The 12814-nt window shown below is 34.5% G+C and overlaps 1 protein-coding gene across 3 annotated transcripts in view; it reads right to left on the reverse strand.

Annotated features, from left to right (window-relative positions):
- Positions 1-4562: 4562 nt before the first annotated feature.
- LOC140827702 (probable phosphoinositide phosphatase SAC9) overlaps positions 4563-12814 on the reverse strand; it is a 31908-nt gene continuing 23656 nt past the window's right edge. For 2 of the 3 annotated variants that reach the window (XM_073190484.1, XM_073190483.1), the window contains 5 exons: positions 8131-8970; positions 7658-7855; positions 6429-6884; positions 6119-6349; positions 4563-5151 (listed from right to left, as the gene is read on the reverse strand). In XM_073190484.1, coding sequence (XP_073046585.1) covers positions 4870-5151; positions 6119-6349; positions 6429-6884; positions 7658-7855; positions 8131-8970 — 2007 coding nt within the window. In that variant the 3' untranslated portion in view covers positions 4563-4869. The remainder of the gene's footprint in view (positions 5152-6118; positions 6350-6428; positions 6885-7657; positions 7856-8130; positions 8971-12814) is intronic. The other variant, XM_073190485.1, reaches the window with a different exon arrangement.

The following is a 12814-nucleotide window of genomic DNA, read 5'->3' on the forward strand; positions in this document are numbered from 1 at the left end:
ATAGGAATTATTCTTGATATTGATTTATGTTCCTGATATTGGTACATGCTTAGAATAGGATTTATTCTAGAGATTGAATTATGTTCCTGATTAGGGTACATGTTTAGAATATGATTTATGCTTGTTATTGATTTATATCATGAGGTTGATATAGGATATGATTTTTGTTATATGCTCTTATATGATTTATATGATTGCATGTATACATGATTTATACTGAGAATGTAATTCTCACCGGAGTTATCCGACTGTTGTCTTGTCTGTATGTGTGCATGGCAACAGGTGGGATAGGAGCGGGGTCAAGACGAGAACGAGGCTGGATTAGATAGCGTGGAGATCCGGGCTTCAGAAGCAACTTAGGATTCAGCACCGACATGTAGTTGAACCTAGTTGGATTATTGTAGATGACATCAGATTTGTATGTTCATGTTTAACATGTAATTTGATTTTAATTACATTACGTTTCCGCTTTGCATTTTAAAAGAAAAATTTTTAGACCCTGTTTATTATGAATGATTAAATATTCCTAAAGACGATTAAGGAATGGATTAGCGTCCGGGTCCCCACAATAATAAAACACACAAATAAATAACTTAAATAAAAATAACTCAGAAAAAATAATTATGTATAAATATAAATACTTGAGCGATGGCTTAAGAAAAAATAATTATTATGAAAACACATTAAATTTACAAAACCAACACTGATGATTGTATAAAAAACTATCTTTCCTAACAAGTTGTGGAATCAATTTTCATTCTAAAAACAATAATAAAATAACCAAAGAATGCAAAAATTATGTATCAAAAACTGGAGTAACAAAATGAAATCTTCAATCAATACTTGTGAAAGTATTGTATTCAGATATCTCTAATAAATACGACAAGACAATTATAAATAACCGTATTCTTCAAACTGCAGCACTTTAAGACTTAATTCTTCTCTCTGTGAGTATTTATCTATATCTCTTTTCTCTCATCTGTAACATACGATCCTCATATTTATAGGCATGATTTTCCCTAGAATTGTTTACTTGATTTGATATGTACAAATCATGGTAAGATAGAGTTTATAAGAAAATAAACACTTGCAAACATATCAAATCACATCTAGAATCAATTCCTATAAAAATCTTGAAAAGCAAAACTCTTAATTAAATATTTAACAAAATATTATTAATAAAGAACATATAATTTAAGGAATAAATTATATCTTGAAACTCGAAATAATTTTGTTTCACGAAGTTTAGTAATTGAACCAAACAAAATCTAAATGGATGATATTTTTAGACAAAAGAATTACCAATGTGAAAAGGATAACAAATTAATAACAAAATAATAATGATGGTTAAAGTAAATAAAACAAATATTTAGAGTTTTCTCTAAAGAATTCACGGATTGTTTCTATATATATGTGAAGTGTTTTTTATGATGTGATGAAATTTTAGATATTGGATCATCAATATATAACGTCAACTTACATTAATTTGTTATAGATTCATATAATACAATGTTGTTAGAATATGAGAATTAATCTCGATGAAAGATACATGGGATCTACCCATAATCCAGTCATTGATATCTCAAAAATATAGCGTCCACGACCACAACTTCATATTTACACAACCCGATTGTGACACTATCACTTTATTTTCTTTGTAGCCTAAATCTCCCACAAGATATATATATATATATATATATATATATATATATATATATATATATATATATAGATATATATATATATATATATATATCTTATCCATATTTTATTCTATATTGTATATATACAGAACACTTTTCCGCATATTTGGAAATCTTCTGAATCCAATTTTTGAGGCCATTATTATGTTTGTTTCAATGAATTTGCAAATATATAAAATAATTTATTAAACAGTCACTATTTTACATATTTATCATGAATCATTTAAAACTAGAATGCTACATTAACCTTGATTTATAAAATTATATTTTACATTTTTATTGAAATTATATATATATATATATATATATATATATTTAAAATAAAATTATCTTTTTAAATATGTATCATCTCCGCCTACACTAGGTGTGTAAACGAATAGAGTCGATTTGCGAGCTTTTTGAGCCGGCTCGAAAAATATATGATTCGTATTTGAGATTATCGAACTCGAACTTGAACTCAAACATACTATTAATTTTTTCGATAGTTTTTGAATTTTAATAAAATAGAATTATATATTAATTAAGTAAATTCCGAGTCTTTCAAGTACTTATTTTCTAGCAATAGTTCAAATATTTCGCAAACATGTTCTAATTTTTCGAGCCGGTCTCAAACTTGAGCTTTAACTTGAACTGAATTGAAGCCCAAAAATTGAAGATTTCGAGTTTCGAATCGAACTCGAACTCGAATAGAACTAATTCGTATTGAATTCGAGTTTTAAATTTTTCGTCATTTTCGGTTTGTTTACACCTTTAATTTACACCAAATTCCGAATGACATCGGATTTGCATGCTCTTGGATCTATTTAATTATTTCATCGTAAATCTATTTAATCGACATTAAAAGCATAATAAATATCATAGATCCATAACCTCAAATGGTTCATGTCAATTAGGGATGTAAACGAGTCGACTAAAGCGAAACAGTATCATATTCGAACTCGATTTGTTTAATGTATATATAAACTTAAGCTCGGCTTGTTTAAGGTATATATTAAGCTCGTGAATAACTCTCGAGTTCGTCTTGTTTAAGGTATATATAAGGTTGAGCTCGACTTGTTTAAGGTATATATTAAGCTCGTGAATAACTCTGGATCAGTTCGTTAATAGCTCATTTGTCATGTTTAACGATTCTGACTCGAGCTCAGCTCGTTAACCCGGCTCATTTTTGAGGTCGTTAAACAAGATCGATTTTGAGCTTTTTAAACAAGCTCGTTTTCAAGCTCGTCAAACATTCTTAGCAAAAAGTCAACTAAAACATAAAAATTTAAAGGGGTTGACTTCCCATTTTATAGTTTTCAATCACTTCCCTTAATCTCAAATTTTGATGTATGACAATGCAAGTTATTATTGTGTACTCAAGGCCCAGTAGAATTCGAGCTCACAAGCTTAAGAGCCGAATAGAATATCCTTAAACTCGAGCTCGGCTAGATAAAATTGTGGAGTTCGGCTCGTAATGAAAGATCTCAAATGAGCCTTTTACCAAGTCGAGCTAAGCTCCGAGTAGCTCTTGAACAGCTTGATTTATTTGTATCTCTAATATCAATGATTTACAACTCATCTTATATTAAAGTCTTAAGTTTGTGTTGAAGTATAGGACTTGAAAACCAATTGTAATAATCGCCTTCCCTCACTAAAACAAACCCTCAAACAATCCATGTAAACAAACACTTCATATTGTACAATGGGAGTATAACATTTATGAAGCTAACCAAACTTGGTACTACTATTTGTATTACTTCAAATCAGCCAAAATAATAATAATAATAATATTTTTGAAACCACAACCAAAATAATTAAATAGTGTTAATAAATTTGTCAAACGGAGCCTTGAGCTCCAACCTCTTTAGTCTACGGCTCTACCTAGGTTTTTAAATCAATGGGACTTCTTTTAATTATAATAATAACAAATTTGATACCTTTGTTTTGACCAAATTATTTTGGTCACTTTAAGGTTTGAACCCAATTTCCAATTGTTCGTTCATAGGCTGTCTTTATTTGTTCTCATTTGATGAGTAGGTCTCTTGTGAGACGATATCACGAATTCTTATCTGTGAGACGAGTCAACCCTACCGATATTCACAATAAAAAGTAAAATTTTTTTATTGATGACCCAAATAAAATATCCGTCTCACAAGATACGATCCGTGAGACCGTCTCACACAAATTTTTGTCAATATTAAGAACATATTTTATGTTAAATCAGGTGAATTTTACTTGTTACAACGGATCCCGGTTGAACTTTGGGGTCCCCACCACATATTTTTGAAAGCTCCAATATTGCAATAGTATTTTTGTCTTACCATGAGAAATCTAAGATATGCGTATCTTCCACTTTTTGCTCTCCGGTTTTGGTTCCCTTTTTCCATCCTTTTTTTGCTTTTTGTGTTCTTTTTTCAAACTTAAATAATCCTTTTCTATGGTAACTGTCCCTACATGATTTATTGATTCCCATCAAAACTCTAGAATTTAGAGCAATATGCAATATTCTACATTACTTTTGGTTTGTTACCTTAAGATTTTTACGGAATCCATCTTTATCTTTTAAATTTTTTTATTGTCTTAAAATGGCCAAAGTATTTGAGAAGTGCCACCATTGTGCTAATATCCTTCTGTTGATATTTTCGAGTTCCACACATTCCAAAAACGAATTCCAGCTTTCAAATTTTTTTCCCCAAAAATTTTCACTATAATTGCTGTAATATTCGAATTTTTTCAGAATAATTTTTTTTAAAAAAATTGATTTATTGTTCGAATCACACTCATGGAAGGGTCTAATAATCCCTACTGAACTCCCTAGACAAATCCAGTGCTCCTAGCTATTTTGGGCTATTTGGAAAGTAAAAATATACAAGCAGGATATGAAATGATAACTCCATAATTTCCTATTTCATTAACACAACAGTAAAAATTTTCGGGAGTCATCTGTCGAACAAATAACCAATACAACGGCTACTCTCGACACGAAAAATACAAAACAAAGAATCAGAAATCTCTAATTTACATAAGAAAACATCATACTCAACCAAAGAAAAAAATAAGGAACAAAAATCGTGCTTCCATTCTCATTATATACTCAAGAAATCGAGTAGAGTGGTATTCTATGAGTATCCAAGAAAGTATGGGAAACTAATGGATGGTATGTATATTTAGGGGGTTGCAAGTTCAATCAGATTGCAGAAAGACTTGCCCATTTTCCGAGTTCGTAAGGGTCAGCATAATAATACAACTTAATTTTGTTTGTCAGTGACAAACCTGTAGGCCATGGATGAGCTCCGAATTCTGAATCATCTTGTTCTGATGGGTCATCTGAGAATCCAGCAATGTCTCCAAGAAGTCGAAATTTAATGCGACGGGTGCTTATCTGCTGAGGGAAATCAAAGTACATAGGCGTACCGGCCTTCACTTCTGGTAGACGATACTCTGCAATGGAGACCATATTGTGGTGTTCCTGTGAATTTAGATATAAAATACAAAACAAATTGTCAAGATTTAAATACGAATCGAGTACGTTACCAGTTTATATTTTCTACTTATTGATGCTATCCCAATCAACACTTATTTCCGTTCATTAATTCAAATTCACAAGTCATCAAGACCTTGTGACAAAATGCAAGCAAGATCCTTATGAATTCTAACGAGGTCTATATTGTCTGTCATCAATCCATTATCCTTATGAATTCTAACGAGGTCCATAAAGAGTAGTTGTTTTGATAAAGAAGGTCTATATTGTCAGTCATCATTGATCTAATCTGTTGCAAGATCTCAGCAGATTAAGAGTTTACCCTGCAAATAATACCATTTTAGAAAGCACGTTTAAAAGTGATGGGAAAAGGAGCAGTTCTATGAGACCGAAGGAAAGATGATTTCAGCTGTCATCATTTGTTTTGGTCAAGGGTACACCTAGTAGGCTGAGCTTGAAGCCCTTGCAAAGGAATTCGATTTTGTAGACAAGAAGACGTGGCTCTCTATGGGTTAATACTTAATTGGATGCTAGTTCAAGATTTTTGTTTTTTCCAGGACCATCAATAGAGAAGGCTAACCATCATTGGGCCATCAGCTAGCAAATAGGGCATGGCATTTTAAATGTTCGGATTGAGCCAATAATAGGTAAAAATTTAAGTAGCTTACTTGAGCAGTAAAACAACATTAAGTCATCAACTATTTCTGGCATTGCCAAAGTACGTCATATTCTTAGGCCATGATTGATATACTAAAATGTAATAAGGTAGGAATCAGAATCAAAATCAAAATCACCATAATTTGAGTAGCCATAATTTTTTATTCTTTAATGAAAACTTTTGGAACGAGTACCAAAATATGTCACATTAATTACTAATTTATATTACTTCAGCATTGAGGATGTCTTCTATGTCATTGGATCAAGATGCTAAATCAAAACAAGGGATTTGCAATACCTGAAGGGCGGACACTTGAATATAAAGGACAGCAGGAGATATGAGCCTTTCATCTAAGAGACACGTGGTAGAATCCTCTGCATTCACATCTACGGAAGGTGAGTGGGAAATTCGGTGCTTTATTGCACTGAAGCCGTCCAGTCGAAAACCAGCCAGCATTGGTGAAGCAGGAGATAGAAATTGTTCCAGAACAAGATCATTGTCAATTAACCTTTCAACCTCAATTGGAACCTGAAGAGTGAGAAAAAATTAGATCATAAAACATAAACAGTTTTGAACAATAAATTGATTGTGAGCTCTTGAGTTTTACCTTGAATCTGTTCAATTGAGGAACTCTCTCCAGCCAGTTTCTGACATTTACTTGGTCAGAATCGAGTGGGGATGCCCCATTTTCTTTTCTCACTGTTCTCCCAACAATTAAAATTCTTTTAGCATGAATGCACGGATCAGTTTCCACTTGTCCTCCTAAAGAAGCACGTCTACCAAGTTGTGAAAAGGGAGTTTCATCGAAAGACAAAAGATTAAAGTTTCTATCCAAGTTCACAGAATTTGAACCAAGTCTCTGAAGACGCAGAGTTATCCAAATAATGCGGCATCGAACAGGATTCTTGAAGGAAAATTTTATGTGTCTGGGCATTTTATCATCTTTAGTTAATTTCTCAGGCCCACAAAGTTCAGTTGAAGATGTTATCAGGGATTGCAAATTCCATTTCCCAGTGCAAGTTCTTTCTTCAAGGTCTACTTTATGGCCAGCCCAGATTTGCACCTGCAGATACACCAGACAGATGCCATTGAAATCAGGAATTAGTTTTCAGATCTTGTCTATTGACTGTAAGATCCGATAATAATCTGTAGAGTTAATGGCAATATGTGCAACATGCATGCACAGATGTGCATGAAGGACACGACAGGGTTGAAGAGTTACCTTAATAGACAAGTCTACATTTTATTTCAGATAGCGAAGTAGCAGGCACTGAAAATTTGTCACACTCTCCAACATCAACTATCAACAAGACTCGACATCACATGGTATTTCATCTCAACAACTTTCAACGATAATTTTCCATTGAAAAACCAGCCTTCAGCATAATTGTCCTAATAAATGAAATACTTTTTGTTCCACGGGATATCCAAGACATATTTAGTGTTATAAGTGTTCTTCATATTTTTCTTCCCAATCTACCAGAAGAAAGCGATTAATTTACTTATTGATTCGTTCATTTTAAAGGGTTGAGGATAAAATATATAATCAAACCGTGTAATTTCACAATAGAATTGCTATGCTCCAGTAATATTCTCTTCATGACCGTGTTTTTCATAAGAATGGATACAAGAAAAACCTAGAGAATTTATACCACCGCACACGTCATTCACAAACATACATGAATACATGTGTGCACACATATCCTCACGGCACACAAGAACTAACTGATTTTTCCATAATAGACTGTCATGGTAAAGTTTTTGCATAATTTAAGTACAGTTTGAGTAGCTTAAATGCTTAACCTCTGTAATCAAGTAAGCAGAAAGAATACTTACAGTAGGAGCATCGCTCATTGAGTAGCCACACGGACTAACTAGAAGGACAACACCTGATACGTCAGAATGACTGCTGAGCACAATAACAAACTCCACATATGAGACACTAGGGGGAGCCTTCCAATATGACTCATGTGATCCAGAATATAAAGGACTAAGCAATGATAGCAAGGGTGCTGAATCAACCGCCGTCTCAACCTGTACAACATAAAGCATATCTAAGTATTTAGGCAATAATTGATTCTGATTACAAGTACTTACATAAAGAAAATAAACATGCATACATGCAACTTACTTGGAAAAGTATCCATGGAAAGTAAAATAAAAACGTCAAACGGATCGTATGTTTTTTATATACACATCAGAAAACTACTTTAGTTCAAAAGAATCTCGACTTAGGAGAGCCTTTTTAGAATGATTTATAAGATACACATATCATCAGACGTAAAGACATCCAGTCTTCAGCAAAATACCTGTTGTAGAAAGCTGGCAAATGGAAACTCCGCAAGTGATTCCTCGCCATTTGTTAACTTCTTTAAGAGCTCAACATTTTCTTGGCCATTTAGAAATCGATCTCTTTCATGAATATAATTTATCGAGGGTAATCCAGTCACAAGGTTCAGGGCCTTCCTTGCGGCATCATCTGCCCTAGTTCTTCTTCTTAAGCTTATCAAGAATCTGATGTAATCTAATATCAAGGCATCAAGGACAATTTCATTGCAACACAGTTTACAGATAATCCCATCAAGATTTGTCAACCGGTTGGACGATGCATCAGTTGAATATCCATGGACCGATTCTCCCTGATTAGTAACACCATTATAATTTGAAGAGTCCTTTGAGTTATATATTGCAAGAAGAAGTGCTCCTTTTCCAGCAGAACAAATTTTGCAGACCTTCCTTCCACATTCAGAACACACAAAAAGGGGTTCTGAAGATGTGAAAGATGATGACTCAGTGGATGCACCAGCCACCAACCCATACTCAGCACGAACCTGACAAACACCGCCGGAACATTTATCCCCAACTGCATTAATATTCCAGAAATCAACAGTACATTCATCAACTATCTCAAGCCCGATTGAAGCAACAATTTTATCTTCAACGGAGGCCTCCCCAAGCAATGCAAGTGTTCTGGCCACCCTATATAATCTGCTCATGTATGAATCTTCAAGCAGCATATTTGGATTTATACTAGCAGGATCAATGCCTATGGATAAGAGGGCCCTGTCCCTTTCAGCTGCAGAAAGATTCATCCGTAGGCGTTCTATTTCAAGTTTAATAGCTTCCGTGAAATCTAATCTTCTATCCTGCTAATTTTATTGATGAAATAAATTATGTTAAGCAATGGATTTAATCCATAAACCTGTTAACTTATACTTAGTAAGTGAATAATGCATGTATAGAAAATCACATTATCTTCTAATCCGTAACAAATTAGCTACACAATGAAGTTCGATAAAAGAAGCGAAAATTCAAATTAGTCCCATCTCTCTCAACTACATAGTTGGCTCTGCTGTGAATTTATCCTTCCATAATCACATGATATATTATCAATATGACTGAATCTAACATGCGTCTTATGTGGAAGTAATGCAAGCTTCTAAAGGAATTGTTAAAGAATAATAACACAACTTTCCAACACCACAAAAAAACAAAAGAAAAGTTCTCTTTTAATCTTCTACTCTGGAAAAAGCAAAATTATGACAACTCTAATACACGATCATGTACTATCAAATTGACCAATTCATACAACCATTTAATGTGGTAGCAAAGTTCTAAAAGAATTTTTAAAGATCATGTACTATCAAATTGACTGATTCATACCACCCTTTAATGTGGACGAAAAGTTCTTAAAGAATTTTTAAAGAAAAATAATACAATTTCCAACTTCACGAAAACACAAAAGTAGTTCCTCTTTTAATCTTCCACTTTGGAGAAAGCAAAATTATGATGACCATAATTCATGATCGCATGTCATCAGTTTGGCAGAATCGTGCATCCATTTGTTATGGAAGCAATAGAAGCTTCCAAAGAATTTGTTAAAGAAAAATAACATAACTTTCCAATTCCACAAAAACTCAAAAAGAGAAGAAGTTTTCTTTTAAACTTCCACTCTGGAAAAAGCAAAATTACACTGACTATCATGAACGTCATGCATTATCACTTTGATTGAACTGTATATCCGTTTTACTTAACAGCAATACAAGCTTCCGTGATAAGGAACATGACTCGATTTTTTTGGATCGGCTCTTTCAGATTACTCTTCAGATTTGTTGCATCTTCTTAGTTTGTTTCTTCATCTGATTCTGGATCTCCTTTAAGATCTTCTGCTACATCCCACTGGTCCACTGTGGCTGCTTGTTAGTCTACTTCTAGCGATTCTGCGCAGAGTACGCTGTGGTATTGCGTTTTTGGTCTAGGGCTCTTATTGCGGATTTTATTGTGTTCTATCTTGTTGCTGGCTGGTTTTATTGGGATATTGTGCTATTTGTGAGCTTGTATTTGTTGCTTTAGATCTCTTCGAGGAGCTGCTACTGATGCGCATTGTGTTCTTATTTGCTACAGTTCATCTATTGCTCGGCAAGTGTTAGTGGTATCGTTGCAATGGGCAAGCAGTGTGCACTATTTTTCAAAAATTCTATAACATGATTAAGACGCAATTTGATGTGAGAATTAAAAGATTTGGTCTTACAATGCCAAAGATTACTTCAATTTGTCCGTTTCCTCTTTCTTTCAAAAAGAAGGAATTTTGCATGAATCTTTTTGTGTCAATACACCACAACAAAACGGCCACCTCCTAAATATCACAAGAGCATTATTGTTTCACAAAGATATTCCTAAACAATGTTGGGGAAAAGCTGTCCTTACCGCTGCACATTCTATCAATAGACTTCCCACTAGTATTCTTGATTTTAAAACCCCAATAGAAAATTTGACAAAAATTTTCCTAATTTTATTGCGTCTAATAATCTTGTTCCTAGAATTTTTGGAAGTGTCGTCTTCGTTCGCATACATTCCCAAAATAGAGGAAAACTCGACCCTCGAGCTCTACGATAAGATGCCAGGCGGCCAGCCTGGGCGTGCCTAGGCGGGCCTGATTTTTTTTTAAAAAAAGTTTGGGTTTTTTAAAATTTGAACAATAACAAGACTATTTGAAAAAATAAAAGTTGGGCTAGGTCTGTTTTCAATCTCTCGTTCCAGAGATTTCTTGGCCGCGATCTTTCTTCCCATTAGACTATTTTATTGTGAATTTTGGAAGAAATCTGAATTCTTTCTTATCTTATTGAGATGATACATTAGACTATGTGGAGTATATTTTGAACGTATTTTAAATTTGATGTTATTGTGTTGAAGTTCTAGTATATGATTTATTATGTTTTGATATCGCAGAATCCGATTAGCGGCGCCTAGTCCCCACCTAGGCGGCCTAGGAGCTAGGCGCTGGGCCGGCGCCCGACTAACGCCTAGCGAATTTTATAACCTCACCACCACCTCTGAACGTTGCACGAGTTCCTGAAATTGCCACGCTACCCGCTGGAAAAGGCCAAGCCATAGCCGAGAGTGAAATAATCGTTGAATCCAAAATCTTAACAAATTCTAAGACCTTAGATGATGTTGACCAGGCCATGAACTTGCCAATCGCACTAAGAAAAGGAATTAGAAACTGTACTAAACATCCCTTACATAATTTTATGACCTATGATAACATGTCCCACAGCCATAAAGCCTTATCGACCAATCTTCACAACATATCCATTCCGAGAAATCTATTAGAAGCATTAAGAGGATAAGAAGTGGGAAGATGCCATGAAAATAGAAATGGAAGCTCTTGAAAGAAACAAAACATGGGAACTAGTTAGATAGCCACACGATGTTAAACCGGTTGGTTGTCGATGGGTATTCACTATCAAATATAAATTAGATGGGACAGTTGAACGTTATAAGGCGACGCTAGTTGCAAAAGAATACACCCAAACATATGGACTCAACTATTGGGAAATCTTTGCACATGTTGCAAAGATGAACACAGTACGGATCCTTCTGTCATTAGCGGCAAATTTTGGATGGAATATGTTGCAATTTGATGTTCAGAATGCATTTCTTCGTGGTGATCTTGCCGAAGAAGTTTACATGGACATCCCACCGGGTTTGAATCTAAAAAAAGGATGATGTGTAGGCTGAAAAAGACACTTTATGGCCTCAAACAATCACCACGTGCTTGGTTTGGAAGACTCGGTAAAGCAATGACTAGCTTGAGATACATACAAAGCCAAGGGGGTCATTCTTTGTTTGTGAAGCACTTAGCTTCAGGGGGAGTGACTATTATGCTGGTGTATGTTGATGATATGACAGTATCCGAGAATGATATAGCAGGAATACAGGATCTGAAGCAGCGCCTACTAAAAGAGTTTGATATAAAAGAACTTGGGAGTTAAAAAACTTTCTAGGAATTGAAGTGGCTCACTCACGGCATGGGATATTCATTTCCCAACAAAAATATGTGCTGGATTTGTTGAAAGTCTCAGGAAAGATGGGATGCAAGCCGACAGACACCCCTATTGAAGTCAATCCGCTGACTATGTGATGCACCAAATGACCCAGTGGTAGATAGAGGTTCTTATCAGAGGCTGGTTGGGAGGTTACTATATTTAACTCACTCTAGACCAGACATTTCGTATGTTGTAAGTGTAGTTAGCAAATATATGCAAAATCCGAAGGAAAAACACCTCAAGGCAGTCCATAGGATCTTGCAGTGTCTTAAAGGCAGTCCAAGAAAAGGTATACTATTCACAAAAGGGGATGCTATGACTCTTGAAGCCTATACAGACGCCGACTATGCAGGCTCCTTGGATGATCGAAGGTCCACTTCTGGCTAACCTAGTGACATGGAGAAGTAAAAAACAAAATGTGGTTGCAAGATCAAGCACAAAATCAGAATTCGAGCTATGGCTTTAGGAATATGTGAATTGCTATGGTTGCAGATAATTCTTGATGACTTGAGAATTTAGTGGAAGACACCCATCAAGTTATATTGTGACAATAAATCAGCTATTAGTATAGCTCACAATCCGGTGCAACATGACCGTACGAAACACGTTAAAGTCGATAGACACTTCATCAAAGAGAAATTGGAAAGTAGATTGATATTCACTT

Source organism: Primulina eburnea, chromosome 3 (genome assembly GCF_022965805.1).
Source record: "Primulina eburnea isolate SZY01 chromosome 3, ASM2296580v1, whole genome shotgun sequence".
Taxonomy (NCBI): domain Eukaryota; kingdom Viridiplantae; phylum Streptophyta; class Magnoliopsida; order Lamiales; family Gesneriaceae; genus Primulina; species Primulina eburnea.